This window comes from Talaromyces proteolyticus, assembly GCF_021365285.1.
Source record: "Talaromyces proteolyticus strain PMI_201 chromosome Unknown BGW36scaffold_6, whole genome shotgun sequence".
Lineage (NCBI taxonomy): Eukaryota > Fungi > Ascomycota > Eurotiomycetes > Eurotiales > Trichocomaceae > Talaromyces > Talaromyces proteolyticus.
In genome coordinates this window covers 502463-529919 of record NW_025764282.1, presented here as the reverse complement: position 1 = coordinate 529919, position 27457 = coordinate 502463, and the positions used below count along the sequence as shown (strand labels likewise).

Genomic DNA, 27457 nt, shown 5'->3' with positions numbered 1-27457 from the left:
GCCAACAACCGGCAATCGCAGTCTTATATACTATTGCCCTCAGTAATCCCAACCCTTGTATCAAGTAATTTTCAATCCGATTGACTCGATTATCACTTCCGTATCACACTATTGTGATTTCTCAGGATGCTGTTCCGTAAAGCCATAGGAGCGTGTCTGCTCCCATTGGTCATGTGCGTCGCAGCAACATCATCAACGCAGGGACTCATCAATCTTGTCCAACGAAGAATCCCAAACCATGTCAATAGCTTCACATTCTCACTCACCGATACCAACAGTACGGACAAAAATGGCTACATACGCCAGAATGACAGCTATGAAGTTTCCTCGGCCTCAAATGGAACAATTCTGATCGAAGGTACATCCCTGAGTGCTCTTGCCACTGGGTAAGTGATACAATTTCCTTCGCCTCTTCTTTTTTAACCTTGCTTTATTTCCTTTTTCCAATTCTAAATCTGACTGATCATTCACAGACTTCGACGCTACCTCACGGAGGTGGCACATGTGGACATCTACTGGTTCGTTGGAAGTCGTCTTCATACTGCACCATCGCACTTGCCCAAACTCGAAATGTCATTACGAGGCTCAAGCGCAGTCCCATGGAGATATCATTTTAACACCGGTAAGCCAGCCTGACAACGTGTTTCCTATAGCGTTGTTCTCTATCTAACCACGTCCCAAGTTACTTTCTCCTATACTACCGCTTTTTGGCAGTGGGAAGACTGGGAACTAGAATTAGACTGGGCGGCTCTCCATGGGGTTAACTTGGCTATTGCATGGGTTGGATACGAGCAAAGCTTACGGACAGCATTTAAGAGCATTGGAATGGCTGATGATGATATTCTCCCTTTCTTCAGCGGCCCCGCGTTCCAAGCCTGGAACCGATTTGGCAATATCCAAGGGTCCTGGGGTGGTAGTGACTTGCCACTTAGATGGATCGAGGATCAGTTTTCCATGCAGAAAAAGATTGTTGCGCGAATGGTTGAGCTCGGTATCACACCCGCTCTGCCTGCATTCCCGGGATTTGTGCCGGCAAATATCACCAACGCAAAACCAGACGTCAACGTTACCAGGGGTTCGGATTGGGGAGGCTTCCCAGAACAGTATTCTGAAGTTACTTTCCTAGATCCCCTAGACCCAGTCTTTTCCGAGTTGCAGAAAAACATCATCCAAGCACAAATTGAGGCGTTTGGCAATATCACCAATGTCTACACACTCGATCAGTTTAACGAAATTACCCCGGCCTCCAATGATACGGGTTATCTTAAAAAAGTGTCGTATAGCACATGGCAAGGTCTCAAGGCAGCGAATCCAGCTGCTATATGGTTGATGCAGGGCTGGCTCTTTTTGCAATCCACATTCTGGACTAACGATCGAATCTCCGCTTATCTGGGAGGCGTGGAAAATAATAACGATATGCTGATTCTTGATCTCTACTCCGAATCGGTCCCTCTATGGCAGCAAACGAAATCGTACTATGGTAAACCTTGGATATGGTGCCAACTCCACGATTTCGGCGGCGCAATGAGTCTATATGGACAGATTATGAATGTCACCGTCAACTCAACCCAGGCTCTAGCCCAGTCGGATTCTCTGGTCGGCTTCGGGTCAACAATGGAGGGTCAAGAAGGGAATGAAATTATGTATGACTTGATGCTTGATCAGGCTTGGTCAACGGAACCTCTGGATGCTCAGTCTTACTTTTCCAATTGGACCGCTAGCCGATATTCCTCAGGCAATGCGCCAGTTGCACCCGAGCTTTTCACAGCATGGGATAAGCTACGATTGACGGCATATAACAACACCAATTCAAGCACGGATTGCACCCCAAAGGCTATCTACGAGTTGCGCCCTAGTATCGAGGGCCTGACCGACCTAGCTGGCCATTTCCCTAACCCGACTACAGTCAATTACGACCCATCGGAAATGGTTGATGTATGGAACTTGATGATTCAGGCTGCCAAGGGAAATGTGTCATTATGGGACCACCCTGCTTTCCAATACGATGTCGTGGACGTGACGCGTCAAGTGATGGCAAACGCGTTCATTGATTACTACAAAGATTTCGTAGCAGCATACAAGAACGGCGAAGACAACCTCTACAGCAAACGAGGCGAACCACTTCTTCAACTCTTAACAGACCTCGACCACGTCCTATCACAGAACGCCGCCTTTGATCTATCGACATGGCTTTCCAATGCCCATAGGTGGTCAGACAACTCCTCGGCCGCGTTTTATGAGTATGATGCTCTCAACCAAGTTACTCTCTGGGGCCCTGATGGAGAGATTAGCGACTACGCGTCGAAATCATGGGGTGGCTTGGTGTCATCATACTACCGTGAGCGATGGTCGATCTTTGTGCAGTATGTATCGGAAACAAGCTACGGCAGCTACAACGACACTAAGATTAAAAGTTCTATTGAGTCATTTGAGTTGAAGTGGCAGACGAAGCCTTTCTCTCCCAGTCCACCGTCGGGAGAGCCTACTTTGGAGAGAGCTATCCAGAGAGCGCAGAAGAATTGGCCTTCGGTGTTTAATGTTAAATCTGGGTCGTAGGCTTATTATGTCGCTACGAAAAATTCGAAACCTGCATTTAAGCTAGTATGGCATTTGATAATCGATTATATTAGTAATCATATCATAGCTCCACGAGGTAGAAATCGGAATTGATTAATAACGACAGAAAAGAGGAATAAGCCATAGCTGCAAATTACAGAGCTCTACAGTAAGAACGTTCGAACATGACTGATCACTATATTCTGTATGTATTATCCCAAATACGGGCTCTCTTTCCTCAAAATCCTAATGTCATGTTCAGGAAGAAATGGGATGCGTGGGCACGGTACACAGCGAGACATAGAGTACGCTCTCGTGACAGGATGGAAACTCCTACAAAGAGCAGAGGGCATCGTAAAACCAACGCCCAAGTACGAGGGGTGTCTCCAAAAAAAATGCCGCAAGAAAAACAGACATCTGGCTGAAGGCCCAACGACACACCAGTAAGTTGCAGAAACTAATTAGAAGGCAAGTAATTACAAATGGCAGCAGAGTACCTATGTTGGTACAAGAAAACACGAAAGAATGCTGTCTGTGGGTATCCAGAGAAAAGAGAGCTTATAAAAGCGGGCGATGGCACATGCATTTGAGGTACAAAAAGATGATGAATGATGATGAGTGAGCGAAGTGGTTGCCACTTTAGATGATGAAAAAGGTATACAGGCATGCAACACTGACTAGGACGGTAATACTATCCCAGAGCGAATGGGTTAGGAGTGAGACAGCACCACTTGTGGGAACTGCAGTGCTTGGGGTTGCAGAAGCCGTGTTCAAGGTGGTAGAAGAGGCTGTATTCGTCGCCCCGGAACCTGCTGAGGCTGAGGTCACGGATGGATTGGTGGTTGCCACCGTACCATTGCGGGTAGCAAAGCCGATACGGTTCTGATCAAAGTCGAAGACAGTGTACACGTTCTTAAGGAATACATCTCCCAAGAGCCAAACATCAGAGCCCGTCGTCTGTACACCGATGATATTGGAATAACAAGTCGCGCCAGAGCTGTCGGTTGCAGAGCCGACATAATCCTTGGGTGAGACATTGTATGACACTCCCGAAAATGTAAATTGAACAGTCGCATTTGTTGAACATGGGATGTTGAAGTTTTGGCCTGCAGGTGAAGATCCTGGGATCAAAGCATGAACAGCGCTAGCATCGTTGGGAGGAAGAAAGATATAGGACGTTCCAGTGTCGATGATAGCGGATCTGCTAGTGAAGTTGAGTGGTCGGCCATTGACAATGGCATCGTCTATTGGAACCTGCCACCCACTTGCCCCGGCTGAGATATTAGTGTAGGAAATGTCGCCAGTGAACTTGGTGGTGTCCACGCCACCGAAGGTGATTTCTCCGTCTTTAGCGCCGTCGGAGGTTCGCTGTAAGGAAATCCCGAGAATGTTCGAATGCAACAGATGGGCTTGAGCAATGGCTTGCATGGCGGTTAAAGTGCCAGTGGTGCTGGCGTTTGAGCGCCCTAATCCTAGAATACCATCCATAGGATAGTTGGTGAAGTCACTAGATGCATTACTAGCTAGACCAAAGGTGAGCTGCAAGCTAAAATCGGCAAAAGAAACAGTGTCGGTGCCGAGGACTCCTGATACTGTGCCTGTCCCATAACCAACATCGAATGGCTGTGTAGAAACTTGTAAAGTTGTCGAGCCGTTAGAACCGAATGTGTTATGCAGCTCACATGCTTGAACGGTGCAGTTGGAGCCGAACGTCCAGGTGTTAGTACCACCTGTATCGAAAAGCATCCACATTGACTGGTTCTTCGAGCCGAAGTCCATTGAAAAGAAATAAGAAAAATCCTGGCCATCGTCGTCGACTGCCACGCTGTTCGGGGTCGTGGGAGGGTTTCCTTGTACAACCGAGTATTTATTCTGTCGTCGCGCCTGTGGCTAGTTAGCTGGGTACCTTGTTATCTATGGAGGGTGTTCAAGTACCATCGTAGAACGCTTTTTGAGGGGAAAAGTCGGGAAGCCGGAAACTTCATCTTCGACGGACGACCCGAGGCGATAGGGATAGAAACGGCTCGTCAATTTTTCAAGGACCGAGGTGGTGGCTGCCACGGGTCGAACATAAGGGTAGAAGGCATTTACGCCCGTTGATAAGATGGCGATCGAGAGCACATATTGTGACAGATGCATGATCCCTAGCAAGGATCTAGACAGCAAGCAGAGCTACACCCCTCATTGATAGCGACTGAGCTCGAAATATCGATTTGTCGAAACGGTGGTCGCAAAATCTGATCTCGAAAGCGGCAATCTGACCACAAATAACAAGATTAATTGATCGTTCGTCCTTGTTTATCCGTTCCACAAGACGAATTGGCGTTGGTTGGATGATTAAATAGTTGACGAGAATTGACGTGAAGAAAAATCGAAAGCTATATGGCAGAATTGAGCGCAAAGGACAGGAAAACAAATGTCGAAAGAGGAACAATTAGAAATTACGCATTACAATAAAAAGATACACAACGAGCGTCAACAGAAACAAGCAAACCAAAGGGGGGAGGAGGACGTGGTGGTGGCGGGTGAGGAGGGTGGAGGGAGGAAGCTGTACAGAGTAAGGGGAGAAGGAGAGAACGGGTGGGCAGCAACACCCAGTAGCGACTGCACAGTGTAGATCGCTGTCAGGCTGGGGCTAGCCTGGGCCATGGTTCGCCGGCCCCTGGCGCTCGGCCCACGCGCTTAAGACCCTTCCTTGTTTTGTTCGTGCTCTCTGCGCTATACTCCCATGCTGTTCTCTTTCAACGCTACAGCGCTCTCGGCAGTATCATAGGAATAACTATCAGGCGTAAATGGCGTAGCAGAGCTGCATGAGGAGCGCGACAGGAAGAGGAAGGGAAGGAAGAGCAGGATCACACTCTGCACTGTCGCATTAGGATAGCCTATTGTAGCTTAGCCCGAGTAACCCCAAGCACAGTGCTTGAGCCCGGGCTAGCCGCCCCTGGGCTAGCGGGCCTGGAGTGTTGTTTTAGCGGCGCCACTGCTGCCAACTCTGTGATAAGGGCGCCCTGCACAGTGCCTGCAATTGCGCAGTGAAGTGCCCACTCACGGATATATGGAGGGCCAGGTCGATGCCGGAAATTGGAGGGAAAGGATTAAGATCGCCTCGATATGCCACGCCCAGCCACGCGTCACCTGGACCGGTGGCACGATAGACCGACACATCCCTGCTGTTCCGCCGCTGTCCGCCCGAGGTATCAACGGACAATGGCCGTGCATCGACGATCTCTATGCGCTTCGTTGCTTAAAATGAACGTGCAAGTTGATCTTTCCCCGTACGGCCAACTGCATCAAGCACAAGTCTATCGAGTTTGGTCGTTTCAGGATCAACCTGTCCCTGACGATCATCCGTAGTCAGCACTGAAACTCTGATATATATCAATAATACATGCCCATTTTGCCAAAGTATGACTAGTTGTCAACTGATACACTACATATGTACATACATATGTATGCTACGACCAAACAATGGGTTCAGAATCGAACTGTAGACAGGATAGAGCAACTATGTGTGCGCTTGACTTTGCGCAACGCCTTGTTGTGGAGAGGTCTAGGTGACGACAATTCAACAAGAGGAAGGGTAAAAGAGAAGAGGATACTATACATGTCTAATTGGTAACACGCTGAAGCCAGTTCGCTGTCAATAATATACAATGCAATGGGTATAGTCCATGACTCAATCGTAATACGAAGGTTACTGCCCCCAGAATCGCCAAAACCTCATCCGCCACCCTTCAAAACTATTCAGTTTCGGCCGCACGTCCAGATAGAAGCTCAATTTCCCAGGCCCCGAAGCCCCAGTGAGCCCGCTACCACTTTGCTGTGAGGGTGAGGCTGTTTGTTTGCCTTGATAGAAATCAATCACATATTCCACACGCTGACCACCGCAACGCTCCACGACCCAGTCGTGCCGATCAAATGGCAACTGGTAGCCCATTAACCCATTGAGCCGTGCTCGAGGACTTACAAACTGGCTCTCCGTTCCCAGGCCCCGGAATGAGTAGAGTTTTGGACCACCACACTTTTTGCTGCCGGGATCCGACGACGGAGCCCTACTCTCCCAAGCCAAAATATCCGACCACGCCTTCTCATTCACGGCATTGTGAATAGGGATGATCGATGCCACCGATGTAGCCAGCTCTTTTGCCGTCGCCGTAGATCCAGGTACATTGCTCTTGCGAACCAGCGCATCAAAGAATTGACGCTCAGAAGGATAAATCCAATTTCCCGAGGCGGCATCGTGGCCAGTCTCTGCTTCTGAATTCGACGGATTCATATGTGAACCCGACGCGGAACCGTACGGCGTTTGCGTATTCTTCGACTTGCTGTCGCTGGACGATTGTGTATGTGGATCGATAGCCCGTGGTATAGTGCTGATTTCACGGTCGTTGGATAACGGCCGCTGGTTCTTTGTACCGACAGCATCACTAGTAGTCATCCTATTAGGTGCCACAGGGATCGGATGAGGGGCATCTTGAGCAGAACCCTTGTGTTGTTGCAGCCATATCTCGCGAGTCTTGTGGTCAACAGGACACTGCGCTGCTGAATCGCTAGAGGGAGTATGTGCTTGAGTGCTCGCACTAGCGCCCATTTTGAGCCGCTGGGAGTGGTAGTTTATGTCAGATATCTATATGTAAAGCGAATTGATATTTCTGGGTAGACGTGGAGCATTGAGGCTCCAAACAAGTCTCTCATATCACACACTGTACGTGATTTCAAATCGAGTATGGCTGTTGCCGGCACGCCCAAAAAAAAGATCGCTCACCGCCTTGGCCGAAAGGGGTATAGCGAGAGCAATTGTGGAACGGGCCCACACAAGTCGAAGGCTTCTGCCGAATTGTTAGAATGCGATTGGCCAGGTATGAGACTGCTAAAGTCATGTGATTGATCTACATTTTGACTTGTTGACAGTCATTGTTTTGTATGTCACAAAACGGCTGATAACGAGCATTAATATAAACATGTATTATAATTGAGTAGAATTTAATAGTTATAGCTCCTATAATCGGTAAAAAATTACTTAGAATAACTTTTATATATACTAATTGTCGGGTATTGTACATCTCGGGAACCCCTAACCTTTTATAATAATACCCCTCCTCCGCCTTTTTTGGAATCCTTCTGCTCACTGACCACTATCACGATTACCTGAACCCCGGCAAAGACCTTTGTCGGAGCAGACGTCATGGCTGACAGTACCGTCTTTCGTGCCTCCACAACTGCGCCCGTCAACATTGCGGTCATCAAGTAAGTGGTCGTTGGTGCGGTCTTGCTGAATCACAACCAGGACTCTTGCTGACTGTAGACAATAAAGATACTGGGGAAAGCGAGACGCAACCTTGAACTTACCCACGAACTCTTCGCTCTCAGTGACCCTCTCGCAACGCTCTCTGCGAACTGTGACTACCGCATCATGCTCCGCTAGTTACCCCGCGTCCGAAGGTGACACCCTTACATTGAATGGCAGCCTCCAAGACATCTCCTCTTCGAAACGAACTCTCGCTTGCTTGGCTAGCTTGCGTGTCCTCCGCAATGAGCTCGAGTCTGCCAATCCTTCTCTACCAGCATTATCAACATACCCGCTCCGTATCGTCTCAGAGAACAATTTTCCAACTGCCGCAGGGTTGGCCAGCTCAGCTGCAGGCTTTGCAGCCCTTGTTCGGGCCATTGCAAATCTGTATGAACTCCCCCAATCTCCTACAGAACTAAGCCGTATTGCAAGGCAAGGATCGGGCTCTGCCTGCCGCTCTCTTCAGGGTGGTTATGTTGCTTGGAGATCTGGCACAAAGGAAGATGGAAGCGACAGTATCGCCGAAGAGATCGCTCCTGCCTCACATTGGCCAGAGATGAGAGCTCTCATTTTGGTTGTCAGCGCAGAGAAGAAAGATGTGCCTAGCACAGAAGGTATGCAGACCACCGTGAAAACATCGCCCTTATTTGCAACTCGTGCCGAGAGAATTGTCCCTGGTCGCATGACAGCCATTGAGACTGCAATCCACAATCGGGACTTTCCTGCCTTTGCCGACCTCACTATGCGGGACTCGAATAATTTTCATGCCTGCTGTCTGGATTCGGAGCCACCTATTTTCTACCTAAATGATGTCTCACGGGCTGCTATTCGTCTCGTTAACGATATCAACCATGTGGCTGGAAAGACTGTGGCGGCTTATACGTTTGATGCCGGTCCCAATGCCGTCATCTACTATCTGGATGACGTTTCGGAAATCGTTGCTGGAACCTTCAAGGCCATCCTAGGAGAGGGTCTTGACGGCTGGGAGGGCCCCTTTGGCGATAGACTCAAGGGTGTTTCCGCTGGTGCCGACCTACAGAAACTCGACTCTAGGGCTATTGAGGCTCTGAAGCATGGTATCAGCCGGGTCATTCTCACTGGTGTCGGTGAAGGTCCAGAGAAGGTTGATACCCATCTAGTTAGCGAAACGGGAGCGATTTTGAAAAGTGGCCAATAATTAGTTCAGCGTATTATTATCATTGTTACGCAGGGGGCATTTTCATAGTCAATAAAGGTAGTCTCGGAGCTTGTGTGATGCATCTTATTGGGCTTTTTTGCGTTGCTAAGATTGACGATACCCTGATATCACACCGTTGACCAATAAAGGCTGATATTTGAATGATAATCTAAGTGCGAAGAATCAGTTTCAGCACAATGGAGCTTGATTATGCTTGGCAATTCTGTCATTCTGTGAATATGAATTTCATTAGATGTTTCTAGTTATCATAGCATTATCCAACATCTTCCTATCTCTTTCTTCGCCCTTTTCATTCGTTTCTAATAATATACTCCATTCATAGAATAACTTCCTAGAAAGTCGAGCCATGCTCTAGGAAACTCAACCTAGAAGAGCTAGCTTCGCGAATTCTCGCACGACCGGGGCAGGACGGTTCTTATTTCCGTGGATACTATCCCACAGTACTGCATCACCTCCTGTAACAGGAGGTTGTCCATCAATTTCCACATTCGAAGTATCTGCCGTCGCGCCTGTTGCTTCAGCCTTATTTTGTTGCCCCGAAGACTCAAAGACACTTAGAGAGTCTGTGCACATTGCCAGAACATCCTGAAAGGCTCTCTGAACTGCTATTGCACGTTCACGCATGCCACGACGAAGCAGACCTTCCAGTAGGGAGCTGACTTCATCAAATGTACTATTGACGCGCTCAATCAGACGTCGAACACTGTTCACCAGATACTCCTCTTCATATACTGTCCCCTTTCTTCCAAGCGCACGTTTACGCTCTTCCTTTCGACGTGTTTTGGATGTCCGTCGCGACATAGCAGTTCCACCTGTGTATCTTGTAAACATAGTTCGTCCGGCAGCGGTGGAGGCGTCGGTGGGTGCCAACGAGACGTTATCTGGTATATCAGCGCCACCTGCCTCGGTAGATGGGTCGCCGCCGAAATATGCCAATGGATCTGCTTCTCGTTTCTCGCGTAGTTCCAGGATTCGAGGTACTTGCGCGTTCAATTGGGCCTTGCAGTCGGCTAAGAAGTCGGTTGTTGAACCCATTGCTTCAGCGAGCCCGCTATCCACAATGTCAGGGATCGAGTCCTTGAGGCCGTTGATAGCTAGCATCCGGGTGGCGTCTGCGAAGCGTGAGCCTCGGCATAGAAAACGAGCTGCTGTAGGATAATCTTTCAGGTGATCTGCGTGAATTTGTGCTGCTGAGATGTAATCTTTGTTTTCTTCGACAAGTGTCGCCGCCAAAGCGATAGCATGGCTGCGCAAGTCCTCCTCTGAGAGTGGTACCATCATGGCAGTGAACAATGACTCGCGCCAGTAATGGGCTGTTTGGTAGGCCCTGTATGCTTCTTCGTAAAGTTCAAGAGATTCATAAGCTATACATAAGACGCATTAGCAACTACCAATATGCGAATATCTATGCTCCCAAAATATTATATAACTTACCTATTGCTGCTTCTTTGTGATTGTTTTGCTCCTGTAAGTAATCCGCATATAAGTGCGTCATATCTTTAAGCTGGTCTGGTTGATACTTGTAGAGCTCCAAGGCATCTCGGTAAAGATTGTGCTTAACAGCATACTGTTTCAGCTCATCATATACATTGAGAGCATGGAGGTGTTTCAATGCTTTAGTGAACCGGCCCAAGAAGTTATCGATTTCGAACTGGCGGCGGAGCTCAGGAAGGCTTTGGAGGTTTCGAAGAAAAGGGAGGTATTCTCGCGGATCCTACAGAGATTTAGGGACTGGAAAGCTTTCGACCAAATGTATTTGGGAGAGGAAAATCCATACCTTCTGGGCTTGCTGAGCTACCAAGAGTGTAAGCTCGAGATCGTACAGTCCAAGAGCATTATTGTACAAATGATACGCATCAGTTAAGAAGCACATATGCTCGATAGCTTCCTCAGCCTGGGCTGGATTTTGCACTACGCAAGACGTTAATTACGTTGTAATTTCAAATGGAGCTGTGCAAACTCACCCCGCAAATTTGCTACAAGCTGTAACCCTGAGTCAAGGTCGGGAGGTGACTTGCACACATGAGCTGTAACAAGATTCTGCAAATTCGTATCAAGCTTATTTTTCAGTGCTGTTAAGAATGCATCACATATGCGATTGATCTTGCTGCCTGTATATGTTGCTTTTGCAACAACGCTGGAATTTGTTTGTATTGCAGCTTCAAATTCAGCCTTGGAAAGCTTCAGCGTGTCTTTGTACAGTGTTTGCGAAACATCTTCTTCCCTGTTGAAAGGAATTAGCGATGATGACTGATTATAATAAACAAGAAACTTACTGCAACCTAGAAAGGAATTCGTCAATGTACTCTACTTTTTTAACTTGTGTGATAAACAGCGCAACATTTTCCATGAACTGCTTGGGTGCGTAGTCATGTAAGATGTTCATATCAACCATCTGGCTTCGGCAAGCAAGATATGCTGATCGGTAATTCTTGGAGTCAATGAAACTGCGAATGCCCGCCAGAACGAGAGCCCGAGGGTATATTGTTTCCAAGTTTCCTCGTGGCATTTGTAGTGTCACTGCGAAATTAGAAGGCGTTACTGTAACTATTCTTCCACCACGTTCAATGCTTCTGCAGCGCTCGTCGGTTTCTGGAGTATCGGCAGGAACTTCCATATCTATGGATTTGAGATTAGTTATGTTATACACGTGTAGCACGTCGAGAAGTAGACGGATTAGAAACCAATATAAACATACCATCAACATCAGTGATGTGGACAAACTTCAAGAGGTGCTGAGTGGTAGTGAATATTATATGAGCAGGGCTAGTAATAAAAGATGTGCAATTCTTCGCCAGCAAGCGGTGATTGGCATAAAGTGCTCCTGTTCTAGTCAAAGAAACCAAGATTTCCTATATTTGAGTCAGTCACGCTGTAGAAAAATACTTTTTTTCTGACATACTTGATCACCAGATATGCTGCTGCTAGCAGCCCAGTATGTATCTACGGTAGGAATGTCGTCAAAAGGTGTTATTTCCAATACATGCCCATTTTCCGGCATCACTTTCGAGTAGGACATGACTCGACTTTTGTTAGAGGACTTGGAAAACCAGAGCTTATCACGCTCCAAGCTGCTGAAAATAGAGTGAATATGTTCCTCCTCACTGGCGAGATACGACACAGTAGTCTCTCTGGTTTCCAAAGTGGTCCTTTCTATGCAGCGGTCAAATGGGCCATGGTGACTCAGAATGTATACATCTCTTTCGCCGAGAAAGGCAATTTGTCTTGGACGGAAGCCGGACGCTTCGGAAAGAGGGTAACTAGATTCTAAAAGAGGCGCAGGTATTGGCTTGCTTTTGACAGGCCAAGCGAATATTGAAAAATTATTGTTGGTAAGGACAGCAATTCGAGCGCCTGAGCGACTAAAGGCAACGTCGACTATGTTGGAATCGACGTTTATCTCACAATAAGCCATTGGAGGAGGGGCAGCAGCAAATCTCAAGGGCGTTAATTTAAGTATTTCTGTAAGCCGTCAGTTTAGGATTGCTTGTAATTATGAATTCAGTTGACTTACTCCCATCAATGACCCCTACGGCTCCAATATCGTCTGGAGTTGAGGTAGAACCGTGAGATACATCAAATACCCAATCGCTATCCATAACGGAATCTATTTCAAACGAATTAACACTGAGAAAGAAATTCTAGAAAGGGATTTCTTACAAGAAACAGCAGCAATAAACCGTAATGTCTTCTCTTGGTGCCAACGGAAGAAGTTGATCCCTTCACCGACAATTGGAATCTCTTGTTTGAGATAATAATGATAGTTACCCATAGTCCATAATTGAATACGGTCCATAAAGCGTACAGCCAAGACGGTAGAGTCCATATTCCAATCCAATGCCAAATCTGAGGCCCAGGTTGAACGTTCTTCCTCTGAAAGCCTCAGAGTGAACTGACCATGGCGCAAGCCGTTCCGTTCAAAGAAGACCACATCAACCCGATCATCCAGTCGTTGGATACCAGCAATTAAATTTCCCGATGGCTTCCAGCTTAAAGCCCCTTCTAAGCCATCTACTGGTTCACTGACGCTGTCAAGTGATCCCTCTCTGGAATAAACTCTAATAACTCGCCGAACGCCAGCCTCGGTGCTATTGACGGCGACGAACGCGCCATCGCCTCGCCAGGAGATTGTAGTCCGCGAATCGTCATTGACACTGAGCTTGCCTTCATCCACCTTTTCAGGCATTGTAGGATCCCTTAGCGCTTTGGCTCTTTTGCCTTGAAATTGTGTCTCTTTCTTTCCCCATCCCACCGAGACATGGCGCGATAGTTTCAGATCCTCGGGGTTAAATGAGATCTCTGCAACATTTTCAAACTCACGAGTCATATAAAGGAGAGTGTTCGCTCGAGTCGTGATTGCCAGCAATTCTTCATCTGGTGACCAGGCGGCAGCGGTGATTCCGACGTCAACAGATCCCAGAATTTCAATCTTGTTTTCTCCAGGTTGAGGATCTTCGCGGACAATTACGATGTCTCCTCCTTCCAGAACCAGAATAGCCGTGAGATTGTCAGCAAAATACTGGAGCGACAAAACACGGTCGCATGAGAGATCTGGTAGAGGGCATGGGGCATCCCACGAGGCGATGTTCTCCAGGTCATCAAGGCTGGCAGGAGATGTAAAAGAAGTACTGTGACGCAGCCTCCGAAGATGAAGGACAGGATCATCAATGGTAGGTCCAAATGTGCAGATGATAGAATCTGAGGAGGCGTCCCAAGCTGTTGCTGTCAATGGAAGCTTGGTTTGGAGCTGTACCTCGACGAGGCGCACATTTTTCAGGTTGCGCATCTTTCTATAATTGATTTACCCCGCCGCCATGGGCAGAAATATTAACCAAAGTTTGCTTTTCACTAAATGCACTCAGGATTCGGGATTTAATTTTGCAAATAGTTGGTTCCCTATTCCACTTGGCGGCGCTTTTGTTCAATATCAAAAAAGGTGAGCGTTTAAATTTTAATTATCCGCCAGACATCAGCCAATGACTTCATCCACATTACGGAAACAGCCGCCCACGCCTTGATTTACAGACACCTGCACCACTACACAATGAAAGTAATTCAGAAGCTACCAGATATAAGAAGGGTTATTGAGGGCTAAGAAAGTTTCAAAAATGTTTTTGTATTCTAGTTTTGTACAACAAATGAAATGCTATTTCGATGCATTGTGGTCCGGACCGCGAATGTCCAGCCGCTAACCCGGCTGCACAATTGAAGGAAAACGCGTTTAACGGGTTTTGTAGGTTTGCCAAACTATAAAATTTGGTTAGAAAACAATGAACAAACCACTATATTGATGTTAAAACCTACCAGCAATGGCGAAAGGAGCACCGAAACCAGTGACTATTCCCACACAGACGTTAGCTTGGGCTATACTTAATCAGCTTCGTGTCGTATTGGAGCGACGTACTCATGAATGCCCAGTATCGCGCGTAGAAGAACCGAGTCTTGGGGTTGAAGGGAATGTTGGAACGAGGACCTTCGGCATAGTGGTAGGGACTGGCAAGCCGAGAACGGGTGGTCGAGAAACCACGGCGAGCGACAAGGGAATTGGCGAGCCTAGCCCGGGTAGCAGAAGCGGCAAACATCTTGAGCAGGTCAGTGGTATTAAATTGAGCTGTTTCGACACAGATGCTCACCTTAATTGAAGGTTGGAGGGGACGATTGGAATTGCGAGGTCGTGGATGGGTGGCATGAGGATTCAACGATGCCGGCTCCGACATCCCGTAGCTTCATCACGTGATGCAACACGATGAAATGGCCGGCCAATAAGAGCGCATCAGTGCTTCTGGCCCAATCGGGAAGCGGGAAATCTCCAGTCGTACGGATTCATTTTTTTGGCGCCTTCCCCATTATTGTTCGATCATCAATCTCTCTTACCCGTGTTTCTCGCAGTCAGATTGAGAGGCTCTTATCCACAGCGATGGATGAGCTCTTTGATGTCTTTGAGGACAATCCCCAGGCTCTTGGGTTGTCCAACGAGCCCACCAAGCATCGTCAAAAAAAAGATAAGAGCAAGAAGCGCCAAGCGAATGGCGATGTAAAAGACAGCAAATCAGTCCCAGAACCGAAGGCGGATGAGATACCGATAGAGGCGCCTACTAATGGCGCAGCAACAGAGGATCATAGTCCCCGAAATAACGAGAACGGCCAACCCGAAGCGAAACGTCAACGGTTGCAAGACGAACCGGAGCCAGTCGTCGCAGACACATTCGAGACAGAACAAGAGTATCAGGTAGCCGCATCGGCAGGATTTCAAGCAACCAAAGAGACTGGCGCAGTTGTACTATCACATCAAGTGCGCCACCAAGTTGCTCTCCCTGCAAATTATGCTTATGTTCCCATCTCTCAACACAAGCCCCCAGAGGAACCGGCGCGAACATGGCCCTTCACCTTGGACCCTTTCCAACAAGTTTCAGTCTATTCTATTCAACGGGAAGAGAGTGTTTTGGTATCTGCGCATACGAGTGCAGGAAAGACTGTTGTGGCGGAATACGCTATTGCGCAGAGCTTGAAGAACAACCAGAGAGTCATCTACACCAGTCCTATAAAGGCACTGAGCAATCAAAAATACAGAGAATTTGCAGCGGAATTTGGAGACGTTGGTTTAATGACTGGTGATGTCACAATTAACCCAACTGCAACCTGCCTTGTCATGACAACGGAGATTTTGAGATCCATGCTTTATCGCGGCTCCGAAATTATGCGCGAGGTAGCGTGGGTCGTATTCGATGAAATCCACTATCTACGTGATGCAAGCAAGTTTGCCGTTCCTATGAGATACTAGCATGTTACTAATCTTATATTAGTTCGAGGGGTTGTTTGGGAGGAGACCATCATTCTCTTGCCGGATAAAGTTCGATATGTATTCTTGTCTGCCACAATTCCAAACGCAATGCAGTTTGCCGAGTGGATTGTCAAGATGCACAATCAGCCCTGTCACGTTGTCTATACAGACTTCAGACCTACTCCTTTACAGCACTACTTCTTCCCGGCTGGCTCAGATGGCATGCATTTGGTCGTTGACGAAAAAGGTGCTTTCCGCGAAGAGAACTTCCAAAAAGCAATGGCTCAGATAGCGGAGAAGAAAGGGGACGACCCAGCGGATGCCCTTGCAAAACGTAAGGGAAAGGGAAAGGACAAAAAGCTGAACAAGGGCGGCAAAAAGGAGACATCTGATATCTATAAAATCGTCAAAATGATCATGCTCAAGAATCTCAATCCGGTGATTGTTTTCAGTTTCAGCAAGCGTGAATGTGAAGCCAATGCTTTGAATATGGCCACACTCTCGTTCAACGATGATTCCGAAAAGGAGATGGTTTCTAAAGTCTTTGACAGTGCTATTGAGATGCTGTCCGAGGAAGATAGGAATCTCCCTCAGATTCAAAATCTGTTACCATTATTACGACGTGGCATCGGTGTTCATCATTCGGGCCTGCTTCCCATTTTAAAGGAAACTATTGAAATCCTGTTCCAGGAGGGTCTCATTAAAGTCCTTTTTGCGACGGAGACGTTCTCCATTGGGCTGAACATGCCAGCTAAGACCGTTGTCTTCACAAGTGTCCGGAAGTTTGATGGAACGGGGATGCGATGGGTGACCCCATCCGAATTCATTCAGATGTCTGGGCGTGCTGGCCGAAGAGGTCTTGATGAGCGTGGTATTGTAATCATGATGGTCGGCGAAGAAATGGAGCCCGCAGTCGCGAAGGAAATTGTCCGAGGTGAACAAGATCGCCTCAATTCTGCATTCCACTTAGGGTATAATATGATATTGAACTTGATGCGTGTGGAAGGTATCTCTCCGGAATACATGCTGGAGCGTTGCTTTTTTCAGTTCCAAAATACTGCTAGCGTTGCTGGCTTAGAGAAAGGTTGGTGGCTTTATTAATTGTTTTATGGATCCTGATACTGAGAACGTTTAGAACTTGGAGACCTCGAATCTCAACGAGCTAGTATGAACATCACGGATGAAGCAACAGTTCGAGATTACTATGAACTGAGGAAGCAACTCGCTCAATTCACTGCTGACATGCAGACTGTTATCAGCCATCCTGATATCTGTCTGCGCTATCTCCAGTCAGGTCGACTTGTTCGGATCAAGTATCTAGAGTACGATTTCGACTGGGGCGTTGTTATAGATTTCAAACGACGAAAGCAACCGAAAAATTCTAATGAAGAGCTCAGTCCTCATCAGTCCTATGTCCTTCATGTTCTCTTGAAAGTAGCGGATGGGTCTTCAGTGGGCACCCGTACTCATTCCGAGCTTCCACCTGGCATTCATCCACCCGAAGAAGGCGAAGCAAGTCACTATGAAGTTGTTCCGGTGCTTCTGAGCTGTCTCCAAGCCATTTCACATATTCGAATATTCACTCCAAAAGAGGTACAAACACCAGATTCACGGAACAGCATCAAACGTTCTTTGGAGGAAGTCAAAAAGCGTTTCCCAGATGGTATCGCTATGCTAGATCCAATTGAGGATATGGAAATTAAGGATGACTCTTTCAAGAAGCTTCTCAGAGTAAGTAGACAACCAAGCCACTACGAATTTACATGGAACTAATATCCCGTTTAGAAAATCGAGGTTCTCGAATCACGACTTCTAGCAAACCCTCTCCACAACTCTCCTCGGTTACCTGAGCTGTATGATCAATACTCAGAGAAGGTCGAATTGGGAACTAGTATCAAGAAAATCAAAAAGCAGATCTCGGAAGCGATGTCTATCATGCAACTTGATGAGTTGAAGTGCCGAAAACGAGTCCTTCGTCGTTTCGGCTTTATCAATGAGGCAGAAGTGGTCCAGCTCAAAGCACGAGTAGCATGCGAGATTAGTACAGGCGATGAATTGATGCTGAGTGAGCTACTGTTCAACGGTTTCTTCAATAACATGACCCCAGAACAATGCGCTGCAGTGCTGAGTGTCTTCGTCTTTGAGGAGAAGACAAAGGATACGCCGGAGTTGCGCAAGGATGAGCTGGTGAAACCGCTGAAAGAAATACAGGCCCAAGCTCGAATTATCGCCAAAGTATCACTGGAGTCCAAGTTAGCGGTCAACGAGGAAGAGTATGTCCAGAGTTTCCACTGGGAACTCATGGAGGTGATGTACGAGTGGGCGAACGGCAAGTCCTTCGCAGAGATATGCAAAATGACCGATGTTTTCGAAGGTAACTTGATCCGTGTGTTCCGCCGTCTAGAGGAGTTGATGCGGCAGATGGCACAAGCGTCTAAGGTTATGGGCAGCGAAGAACTCGAAGAGAAGTTTGAGACTTCGCTCACCAAGGTGCGGCGAGACATTGTGGCAGCTCAATCGCTGTACTTGTGATCGGCCTAAAAGTGATAATTGTGCGGAGTGTACTTTGGCGCTGGCGTTGTTAGGTGCTTCTACCAGGCTTCTTAGTATAGTAATCAGTGATCCCTTAGGACATGCGGCCCTGAGCTGGGGTTTGGCTATGTATATTTCTATAGTATCATGATAACCGAGTTTCGCAGTGATGAATCGACTGCATATAATGATCCGAAGAGTACGAAATCATTTGGACAATTGGCAATTATAAATTAAGAATCGAATAAGTTAATAACAGAAATAATATAATAACTTAGTTGACATCTAACTTAGGAGCAGTCCTAGTATAGTTACTCTGTAAAGTACTAGTAGAATACGGGTAATCGCAATACTGGCCCACGCAAGCGGTCAGGCGGCGACGGTTGCCTTGCCTACGAGCGATGCCTGCCTAACGCAGATGGCCGGCCCGTACGCGGTTACCATACCAAAACGGTGTGACGAAGCCATCATTTGCCTGGCCTCCGCAGCCAACCAGTGCTGTTCTTGCTGTCCTCGAGCCACCCCAGCACTCTTAGTCAGTTAGTAACCGTACTTAGTACTGACTGGATACCGCCGCCGCCGCTAACTTAGACCACCGCCAATTTCCTACTACCAACACTGACTATCCATCCTCCATCCTCCGCCTCCCCTTCGTCCTCGTCCTTGCGTCCCTCCACAACCGACATCCCCCTCGCTCGTATAGTTCATTTTGCATCCTCTGCTTCCTTTTGTCTTCTGTCTTGGCTGCTTACTTTTCGATCGACCGACTTCGATCTTCTACGCCGCACTGGCTTGAAGCCACCCTCATCAAGCAGCATCGCTAGCAGCAACGTTCTTGGATCGTTGACTCTGGTCTGCTGCTTATCGTACTGTATCGTACTGTTTTATCATCAACATGAACAGCCTGGTGGCCACGCCTCCATTCCCTCCACACTTCCACGAACATTATCGTATCTCTCCCACCCGTTCCAGTAAGTTATTGCCCTGGAAATTGTTATTTCTCATGATCTCACCGCACCTTGAATCTGCCATCCGCAACATGACTTCTAACAAGCCGCTCTTGTCCAGTGTCGACACCAGTGCAGCAAAACAGCAACCGGAAACGAAAGGCTGAGGATGACGGCAACGATAATGATGTTCGTATGTCGGCATCTCCCACCAACTCGCCTGCCTTCACCCCACGCCCTTTACCCTTTCCCAACCGCCAGTACAAACGCTCTCGCCCAAACGTAACTGGTCGTCCTCTACCACTCCCTAGATTACTTGAGACCCTAGACACCGATGCACTGAGGTCGGTGCTTCAGTCTGTGTGCGACCGTCATCCAGGCTTAGGAGATGAAGTTGTCCAGATAGCACCACGGCCGAGTGTGACATCGACGTTGCAGATTCTTCACAACTATCTGTCGACTCTGCAATCATCGATCCCACTGGGAAGCGGTGATTCCTTATCAGACTATGCATACAATCGAGTGAAGCAGCAGCTGAATGCTCTACTAGACGCTCTGGATGACTTTACACCCCATTTTTTACCTCCCAACGAATCGCAAACATCTACGTCCTTGGCCTATTTGGATGGAGCAACGGAGGTGCTCAATAGAGTACCTAAAGCAAACACTCCACGACACAACATTCGTCGTGATTCTACCTTCGAGAATATCAGCAAATCTTGGGTTGTAGTGATTCGGGAAGCCGCTAAACGGGGCGGCGGTATCCAATTGCAGTACGGCGGATGGGACCAGAAAATCGCGAAGCATAACGAAACGTCCAACGGCAAACTACAAGAGGCTGTGAACGAGCTCAGCAACAGCCTCGGCTGGATGGGTCCGCCTTTGCCAACATCCGGTGGCGACCAGACTTCCATCCGCGATCAACTTCTCTCCGGAACATATGGAATGGGGGTGCCTTTGAAGGTTGGACCCTGGTAGGGTCTTTATCTGAACAGCGTTGAAAATAGCTATATCATCTTTGATCCGTCAATACGCTTCCATCTAACGGCCTCGATCATGACACGAAAACATTATGATACCTTCTGCATAAGCCATATAGAGTCCCACTGGCGTTACACTGTTTCTTTGCTTATCTACGGGTCGGTTTCCTATCTGTGAGTACCAGATGGCTATCTTACAGAAACTGTCACCAGGTATTCGCAAGCCGCCCAATGACTACAACTGGCCCACGTTCATCCGCCTTTCCCTATTTTACATTCTGATATATTCGGAACCCAATCTTTTCTTTCAAATTTTTTTTTTTTTTTTTTTCATTTTCACTGCTCCTTTATAATGTTTAGCCGGACGTTAACGCATCCGCAGCTTTGTGTTCAAGGAGGGCGTTCTGGGTCGGTGGATCGAACGAGTAAATTATGATATTCAAGTTTTACCCATGTGCTAGCATCGGGTCGGCGGGTTGATGTTTGCCTATATACGTGTGTACATCGGTGCACTCCCCACCTAGAAGCTACCTTTGATGGATATAAGTATATACTTGCGCAGGGTACATTCCTCTCCTTCCGATTGTGGCAATGCCCGTTAGTCAAGGATCACCACGCGGCACTCTAGTTGCTCAGGTTTCTACCAGCTTCTACATATGTAGCTACGAGAAATAAAATATTTGTCATAATTGAGATTCACCAATTTAAAGAAACCTGTAGATAACTAATGGGATTTCATGAGACTTGAATTTTGGCCCGTTGTTGAGTTGCAGGTAGCAAATGTGTAGATCAATTGATATTTAAAAACGGCCAAAACTTCAAAAATAAAAAAAGGTGTAGTAAAAAAGTCAATATATACAATTAAAAATAAAAACTAAAATAAACAAAGACAGGAGGAACAAAATTCTTTTGCAAAATCAAATCCAGCCGTTCCCGGCCATGTACAAGGAAAAATATATACGTAGAAATTCAGTCTAATCTTTCGCATCCAGAGGTTTTTGGCCGTAAATAAAATGGACCATAGTGTATATATGAATCGTGCGGTCCTTGAGGATCTTTTGCACCTCAGAGAGTAGCGCTTCGATGTCTTCCCTTTTCCATTTTAGGACACTGGTGTATAGCTTCAAACTGTACGATGTCATGCCTTCGAACATATGCAATTGCTGGTAGCGACCAATTTCCTTGAGCTTGGGGTCCTTAGGCCATGGGTTGAAAGGGATCTGGAAATAGGAAAATTATCCATTAGTCAAGAGAAGACTAAAAGCATTTTTGTATATAAGAACTTACCGGGAATGCGACAGTCTGGACATTCTGGAAGCCGGCCTGCTTCAGCCTGTCGGGCCATGTGCGGACGGTGCGCATATTCTTTCCAAAAGTACGAGCAGCTTTGTGCAAGTTCTCAGACCATGTCACCCATGCGGTGGCCTTTTTTCGCGAGTCGTCATCACAGAAGCAGTTGAGCTCGATGCTCTGGAACTCGGCCCATCCCCCTGGAACTAGGTTTTTGTATGTTTGCTGGAATAGACGGTCAAAGTCTTTGACCATGCCTTCCATCTCTCGGCCGTGGATGAAGTCGAATTTTTGGGAGTATGACCAGTCACTTTCGAAGTCGTCAACCTCAAATTGGAGGTTTGGAGGGACCCTATGTTGTTTATCTCGTTAGATAGGCCGTTTCTTTTAATTCAAACAATTCTCGGAACGACTTTATTTACCATGATGGTTGGATGGGACTTAAATCATTGCCTAAATGGGGATGTTTAGCCAATTTACATTAACATTGCATGGGCTATACTGCGTTACCTAGGACGAAAGCATTTGGATGTTCACTATGAAATGTCAGTCACTAGTCGACAAGATGAATTTTTAATAGCTGAATAGACGTACTCTGCAAAATCGATTGCCCATATTCCTATTGTATAAAACTATGAGTATGACGATACAATGCATTTAATTTGGACGTACCTGTTCCAGTGCCGAGGTCGAGAACGCGCTGTGGGTTGTGAATTGGAGCCATAGCTAGTTTGCCGCCGGTGAGCATGAGATAAATGTGATGAGCAAGATCCATCCGGGCCTGTTCATTCTCGTCGTTGGGCTGTTTGAGAATATACATTAACCACCAAGGCCTAGTAGAACCAATGGGCAAAGAAAACTTACCAAGAAATGGGCACCTTCTTTGAAGGCATGATACCTTCGCCCATTCTACATAATTAGTGTTAGGCATAAGATTAGAAGGCAAGTCAGGTTATGGGATGCCGTACTTCATATCTATGAGATAATAATCAGCACAAAGCTCGTCAGCAGGATTGTATCAACATACTTGTAGTTTCTCACACTGTCTGAGATGGACGAAGTATAACTCTCGTCACCGATTCTACGCACGCATACGTTGAGCTTTCTGAAAGCAAGCGTCTGGAAGGAAGAACTTACGAGCCCTGGAAGGCGGAGTCCGAATCGGTCAGGGCATCCTGAAAAGAGAAACAAGTCAGAAGCTCTAAATACGTCCTCTTTTGATGTGAATACACAACCTACATCAGCTTCGATATTTCCATGATGGCTTAGTGATGGCTGCGGATTGGAGGGCATGATGATGTCGTCGTCCTCAATATCCATAGTAAGACTATCCATGGAAACGGGATTTCAAGCTCGATTTTCGTCGGAGTCGTGTATAAAAAAACGGGCGATAGTTCGTTGCCAGACACATCCACTCACACGCACACACACAACCAACAACTCACACCACAGACGCGCACCCTCTCTGGCATGCAGGTCGGCGGAGTCAGGATGAGAGCTACCAATCTGAAAATTCGGGAGCTGCTAATGTATGTAGTATACTGCAGCGGCCAGCGATGAAAGAGGGGCGTCGCAGTGGAGAACGAGATTGATGGATGTCAACGTGGTGACCGAGAAATTAGGGCAAGGAACAAAGCTGTCCCCGACGATACGACACCAGCAGGCAATGACTTGCAGCATGCGCAGTGACCAGTCAACGGTTGGAGAGTGACAAATAACGAGACGAGGATCCAGGTGCGCTGCAGGGCCGGATCTCGATTGATCGATTGATCGATAGCAATTGGATTGCAGGCCGGGGGGTAGTACTGCTCTTAGTATAGACTGAGATTCATATTTCCGAACGAAATGGACATGGATATGATTAATGAACCAGAAGCATGACATCTGGCTTTCGGATGATTGTATTCGAGATGCTAGTCAAGTGGTGAGCTGCGAGTGGAGAGAGTAGCCCCACGTCCAACTGCCATGCAGCAGGCGTACCAGGTCTAAAAATTAGTATTTTCCTTGCCGCCTTCTGTTTTAAAATTCGGTTGCCCCTTCGATTCTTTCTAGCGGCATCAGCCATCTTGTAGGGCCGGAGTTGCACGGTGGAGAGGGGCGTCGGCCAGGGAGCGCCACGACATTGGCTGGATCTCGCTGCGTCTGATTTTTGGGAATATTAATATGCCATACTAATAACGATACTAATATCGTGTTGGTCCTCTATTTATATATTAATAATCGTTTCTCTGTATTTTCGTCTCACGACGGTCGGCCACACCGACGGGGTATTATTATACTATTAATTCTATGATATTTAAAACCCATGTTAATACAGTGATTATATGCTCCGGTACATGTGTAGTTGTTGGAGGGTTATTAATAGATATCATTTATTATTACTATTGGAATCCAAATCATTCACACTGCCAGTCATCGCGATAAGAGCTGCTACATCGTTCAATGTTGATCGTCTCGTGCTTTTATACGAGAACAGTGCAGGCCAGCATCTCCGATCTACTCAGTACATAGAGTAGTAGATCGGTGGCATTGTGCAGCACTGCAGCCAACATTTCAAAGTCCAAGCATCGTCCCCAGCAAGACAAGCTGCTGGTTGGCCGCAAGCTGCAGCACGGTTCTCCTAGCCCGGCGGGTATCGCCAAACTCGATTTTTAGATATGCACAGCTAGAGTACATATGATGCGGTGTCGCACGTCGCTATACATATTGATATTGTAAACGATGTTGCTGCGATGTCATGCGACCATGTAGATCGTTGTGATGATTGATTCAAAACAATGCTTACGTATACTATGTTCAATACATCCAACCCCGCCAATTTCAGGAACACCGCCAGGGATCAAACAATCGCCTTTTTTGCCAGTCGGAGGAACCAGCTTGCGTCCTCCCAACCCCCCTGCTCACCCGCCTTTCCGATCGCGATTGCTTCCGTGAATTCGTTCTCGCCATCCCCGTCGTCTTCGTCGTCCACGTGGCTGTCTATGCCCCGAGAAGATGGAGACTCATGGAACGTCACTGTCCGCTCGGCATGTTGTTCTGGCGGTGAGCCGGCGTAATCTTCCTCCACGCCAAACAGCGTCCAGCCGACGAACTGGTCAATCCAGCTGCCGAGACCGAAGCCCCGTTCTCGAGTGAGACGCTGGAACTCCTTCTCATCAATGTCGTCGTCTAGCTCGCTATCCGACTCGGACGACGAAAGGGATGAATCGTCTTCAAGGCCTTGCTGGTGAATAGACGCAATTTCAGCCCGAATCTGCTCGTCCACAAAGTCGGGGAGCAGGGAGTGCCGGCTGTCGATACTGGACTTGCGCGAGTGCTTAAAAGCGACCGCATCGATTGCCGTCATGGAAAGCTCCGCGCGACTTGCCCGTCGACTGCCTCCACGCGACCGCGACGTTTGTCGTGATAGCGCTGCGGGTGTCGACAGACCGGAACGAGATCGATGGGTGCTTCTCCCATGACGATGGCTCCGGATTTCAGCCGGTTCCGGCTCCGTAACAAGGCTGGTCGAGCTCTCTCGCTTCAACAGCCAGCTTTGGCCTTTCTCCTCCCGAGTTGATGAAGCAAGAGCAAGTCCTGCTCGAAGCAACCATTCAGAGTCATGGCGGGTTTTCGTCTCGGGCCCGGGGGTTCGTGCACCCCCTCTCTTTCCACCGTAATATTGTTGTAATGGGCGCCTCCCTCCCAGACTCTGGAGGTCGGTATCGCTCAAGACATGTGTTGTGCTTTTACTGCGCTTATGATGTCGTGTGCGGGAGTTGGCGCGTGAATGCGATAGAATAGGCGGTGTAGTTGGTACCGATGAGCTGGAAAGGTACGAGGTAGTTTGTCCATGGTTGCCTGAAAAATAGTCATCACTGTCGGGAAGATCATCAATTGGAAATCGAGGCGTAAGCGGTGCGAGGGATATATGATTCAAAGCTGGGTGTGAGCGTCGCGACCGAAAAGGACTGTGAGACGTGGTAGATCGATAGGACTAATTGCGGTCGAAACGTCAGTCAGCCATCTGGTACTTATCACCAACTCAGCCTGTAAGAGGACGCCAACCTACATCCATTGTCATATTTGCAGTGGGTTACCGTTCTCTGTCTGGGCCAGGTTCCAGACGTGCGCAAGAATGAAGGATACATGGGATGAAACCTGCGGGTGTTGCAAGGTGAAGTTCGTTACGGGCGATCACATGTCAGCTTTGGGAGTCGGGTAGGACCGGTCCATCTCCTATGTAAGTTAACCCCGCAATATAAGCTCAAAGATCTCACAGGACCGAAAATGTATTACATAGTTAGTATGTGGTACAGTAGTACGTAGTAGGTATTTCCAACGTTTCTTTGAGTAGGTTAGAGATTATTGCGTGGAAATTCGATACTCCAAGATTATGTCAGTTAGGGCTAAGCGCGGATTTGTTTCCGTTGTGGCCTCATTCAATACAGGCATTGGACAAGGTTACGAGTTAGATTCAAAAGGGCTTTTGGGCATTGAAAATGACAGCTATGGAAACTAATTTCAATTTTAAATAGGCAGATAGTAGCATTACTCGATTTTTCCCTTGTTGACAACAAACCCTTCAAGCACCGAGATTGCAGCCCACAGGCGGTTTTCAGCTTCAGGGAATACCAGTGAGCGAGGACTATAAAAGACCTCGTCGCTTACTTCTTCAGGGTGACGAGGCAAGCAATGCATGAATTTCCAATCCTGTTTGGCTCCACCTCGCTGTGCAAGCTCTGGCGTAATTTGGAAACCCTCAAAGGCTTTCATTCGCTTCACGGTCTCTTCCTCCTGGCCCATGGATACCCAAGTGTCTGTTACAAGCACATCGGCATTCTTCACTGCTTCCTCAGGTATATTTGTTTGTATCAGCTTCCCAGGCGAAGATATGCCTGCGCCAGCTTGCTTAATGATCTCAAGCATTGGTTGTGGAATCTCGTACCCTTTTGGTGTAGCTACGGCGACATCAACTCCCAGCTTCGCCGCAGCAATGGCCATATCAAACAACACGTTATTGGCGTCTCCAACCCAGGCTATCTTCAGTCCTTCCAGTCCAAGACTGCTAAGCCCTGCGGTGGGGCGTGCCGGAAATGTCTCGTGAATGGTCAGGAAATCGGCGATGATCTGGAGAGGGTGGAAAGAGTCACACAAGGCATTGATGACTGGCACTGTAGAATGTTTCGCCAAACTGGCAACTTCATCATGGCTATTCACACGCGCTACGATACACGAGACCATAGACGATATCACTACAGCGGTATCGTAGAGTGACTCATTAACACCCAACTGAATATCATCCTTGCCTAGAAACATCGGCTGCCCGCCCAATTGTGCTACAGCACCTTCTGTTGAAATTCGAGTTCGAGTGCTTCGTTTACTAAACATCATTGCTACCGTCTTCCCGGACAGGGCGCCTAGTAAGTTGCGCGGTACTGAGCCGGTCTTGATGGCCTTTTTATGTTGCGCGGCATTGCGAACTAGCGCCGTAAACTCCGCGGGGGTAAGGTCCGCGATGGATAGGAGATGGCGAGGGGCAAATGGAGATGTCGATGGAGATGCAGCGGACGAGTATTTTCGAGGCGCAGAAATTCGGTGGCCGGGTTGGAGGTATCGAGTTAATCGGGGGGTATGTCGAATTCCTGTGCGGATCGTGGGGATATTGAGATTCGCGGCCATTTGGATTGCGGCCAATTGTTGGCGGAGGGCAGTCAGTTATTCGATCGCTGATTATTAGAAGTGAGAGGAAAGAATGTGAAATTTGTAAAAATAATATGGCAAATGGCAATGACTCAGATGAAGCTTGGTTCAAAGTTGGAGTCATCGCGGACTCATTCTTTTTGTGATCAAGCATGGGCCGAGCTAGAGCGTTGGGGGTTAGATCACCAATAGCCAACACTA

The 27457-nt window shown here is 47.6% G+C and overlaps 11 protein-coding genes across 11 annotated transcripts; 4 read left to right on the top strand and 7 right to left on the bottom strand.

The window, feature by feature from the left end:
* Nucleotides 1-171: 171 nt before the first annotated feature.
* On the top strand, nt 172-2556 carry BGW36DRAFT_296155 (glycoside hydrolase family 89 protein; the record flags this gene model as incomplete). Its single annotated transcript, XM_046211240.1, has 3 exons — nt 172-386; nt 474-622; nt 683-2556. The coding sequence occupies 3 exons, from the start codon at nt 172-174 to the stop codon at nt 2554-2556; spliced, it is 2238 nt and encodes a 745-aa protein (XP_046071917.1).
* Nucleotides 2557-3195: 639 nt separating this feature from the next.
* BGW36DRAFT_396995 (putative aspartic-type endopeptidase) lies at nt 3196-4695 on the bottom strand (the record flags this gene model as incomplete). The annotated part of the gene is made up of 2 exons (XM_046218239.1): nt 3196-4440; nt 4492-4695. The coding sequence occupies 2 exons, from the start codon at nt 4693-4695 to the stop codon at nt 3196-3198; spliced, it is 1449 nt and encodes a 482-aa protein (XP_046071916.1).
* Nucleotides 4696-6250: 1555 nt separating this feature from the next.
* Nucleotides 6251-7147, bottom strand: BGW36DRAFT_295232 (cytochrome c1 heme lyase; the record flags this gene model as incomplete). The annotated part of the gene is made up of 1 exon (XM_046211160.1): nt 6251-7147. One exon carries the CDS (start codon nt 7145-7147, stop codon nt 6251-6253), a length of 897 nt encoding a protein of 298 aa, XP_046071915.1.
* A 427-nt stretch (nt 7148-7574) lies between these two features.
* BGW36DRAFT_407278 (diphosphomevalonate decarboxylase) lies at nt 7575-9316 on the top strand. Its single transcript, XM_046219032.1, has 2 exons — nt 7575-7803; nt 7871-9316. Exons 1-2 carry the CDS (start codon nt 7742-7744, stop codon nt 9021-9023), a joined length of 1215 nt encoding a protein of 404 aa, XP_046071914.1. The 5' UTR covers nt 7575-7741; the 3' UTR covers nt 9024-9316.
* An 88-nt stretch (nt 9317-9404) lies between these two features.
* Nucleotides 9405-13830, bottom strand: BGW36DRAFT_296486 (putative killer toxin sensitivity protein; the record flags this gene model as incomplete). Its single annotated transcript, XM_046211277.1, has 9 exons — nt 9405-10408; nt 10479-10758; nt 10822-10955; nt 11009-11268; nt 11321-11663; nt 11743-11896; nt 11947-12506; nt 12559-12651; nt 12705-13830. The coding sequence occupies 9 exons, from the start codon at nt 13828-13830 to the stop codon at nt 9405-9407; spliced, it is 3954 nt and encodes a 1317-aa protein (XP_046071913.1).
* A 439-nt stretch (nt 13831-14269) lies between these two features.
* BGW36DRAFT_378213 (putative cytochrome c subunit) lies at nt 14270-14720 on the bottom strand. Its single transcript, XM_046216083.1, has 3 exons — nt 14678-14720; nt 14449-14626; nt 14270-14381 (listed from the first exon to the last, which is right to left on the bottom strand). The coding sequence occupies exons 2-3, from the start codon at nt 14624-14626 to the stop codon at nt 14338-14340; spliced, it is 222 nt and encodes a 73-aa protein (XP_046071912.1). The 5' UTR covers nt 14678-14720; the 3' UTR covers nt 14270-14337.
* Nucleotides 14721-14814: 94 nt separating this feature from the next.
* BGW36DRAFT_416752 (putative ATP dependent RNA helicase) lies at nt 14815-18616 on the top strand. Its single transcript, XM_046219357.1, has 4 exons — nt 14815-15796; nt 15848-16909; nt 16961-17556; nt 17611-18616. The coding sequence occupies exons 1-4, from the start codon at nt 14962-14964 to the stop codon at nt 18355-18357; spliced, it is 3240 nt and encodes a 1079-aa protein (XP_046071911.1). The 5' UTR covers nt 14815-14961; the 3' UTR covers nt 18358-18616.
* A 636-nt stretch (nt 18617-19252) lies between these two features.
* BGW36DRAFT_427178 (tethering factor for nuclear proteasome sts1) lies at nt 19253-20282 on the top strand (the record flags this gene model as incomplete). The annotated part of the gene is made up of 2 exons (XM_046220374.1): nt 19253-19328; nt 19426-20282. The coding sequence occupies 2 exons, from the start codon at nt 19253-19255 to the stop codon at nt 20280-20282; spliced, it is 933 nt and encodes a 310-aa protein (XP_046071910.1).
* Nucleotides 20283-20990: 708 nt separating this feature from the next.
* Nucleotides 20991-23003, bottom strand: BGW36DRAFT_163285 (putative methyltransferase LaeA-like protein). The gene is made up of 11 exons (XM_046209590.1): nt 22814-23003; nt 22712-22749; nt 22602-22655; nt 22543-22549; nt 22439-22483; nt 22247-22376; nt 22169-22193; nt 22085-22110; nt 21997-22027; nt 21572-21926; nt 20991-21504 (listed from the first exon to the last, which is right to left on the bottom strand). Exons 1-11 carry the CDS (start codon nt 22907-22909, stop codon nt 21259-21261), a joined length of 1053 nt encoding a protein of 350 aa, XP_046071909.1. The 5' UTR covers nt 22910-23003; the 3' UTR covers nt 20991-21258.
* Nucleotides 23004-24251: 1248 nt separating this feature from the next.
* On the bottom strand, nt 24252-25976 carry BGW36DRAFT_163372 (uncharacterized protein). Its single transcript, XM_046209591.1, has 2 exons — nt 25626-25976; nt 24252-25550 (listed from the first exon to the last, which is right to left on the bottom strand). Exons 1-2 carry the CDS (start codon nt 25635-25637, stop codon nt 24414-24416), a joined length of 1149 nt encoding a protein of 382 aa, XP_046071908.1. The 5' UTR covers nt 25638-25976; the 3' UTR covers nt 24252-24413.
* A 128-nt stretch (nt 25977-26104) lies between these two features.
* Nucleotides 26105-27235, bottom strand: BGW36DRAFT_396988 (ornithine carbamoyltransferase; the record flags this gene model as incomplete). Its single annotated transcript, XM_046218238.1, has 1 exon — nt 26105-27235. One exon carries the CDS (start codon nt 27233-27235, stop codon nt 26105-26107), a length of 1131 nt encoding a protein of 376 aa, XP_046071907.1.
* Nucleotides 27236-27457: the final 222 nt, after the last annotated feature.

Excerpts from the sequence above, each read along its gene's own strand:
- BGW36DRAFT_407278 (XM_046219032.1), top strand. The coding sequence starts at position 7,742 with ATGGCTGACAGTACCGTCTTTCGTGCCTCCACAACTGCGCCCGTCAAC. Across the intron at positions 7,804-7,870 it reads GTCAACATTGCGGTCATCAA|ATACTGGGGAAAGCGAGACG; the intron begins GTAAGTGGTCGT and ends TAGACAATAAAG.
- BGW36DRAFT_416752 (XM_046219357.1), top strand. The coding sequence starts at position 14,962 with ATGGATGAGCTCTTTGATGTCTTTGAGGACAATCCCCAGGCTCTTGGG. Across the intron at positions 15,797-15,847 it reads CCACTATCTACGTGATGCAA|TTCGAGGGGTTGTTTGGGAG; the intron begins GCAAGTTTGCCG and ends ATCTTATATTAG. Across the intron at positions 17,557-17,610 it reads CTTTCAAGAAGCTTCTCAGA|AAAATCGAGGTTCTCGAATC; the intron begins GTAAGTAGACAA and ends TATCCCGTTTAG.
- BGW36DRAFT_163285 (XM_046209590.1), bottom strand. The coding sequence starts at position 22,909 with ATGGATAGTCTTACTATGGATATTGAGGACGACGACATCATCATGCCC. Across the intron at positions 22,111-22,168 it reads TGGGCAATCGATTTTGCAGA|TGAACATCCAAATGCTTTCG; the intron begins GTACGTCTATTC and ends GACATTTCATAG. Across the intron at positions 21,927-21,996 it reads AGTCCCATCCAACCATCATG|GGTCCCTCCAAACCTCCAAT; the intron begins GTAAATAAAGTC and ends TAAACAACATAG.
- BGW36DRAFT_378213 (XM_046216083.1), bottom strand. The coding sequence starts at position 14,626 with ATGTTTGCCGCTTCTGCTACCCGGGCTAGGCTCGCCAATTCCCTTGTC. Across the intron at positions 14,382-14,448 it reads GCGATACTGGGCATTCATGA|TCACTGGTTTCGGTGCTCCT; the intron begins GTACGTCGCTCC and ends GTGTGGGAATAG.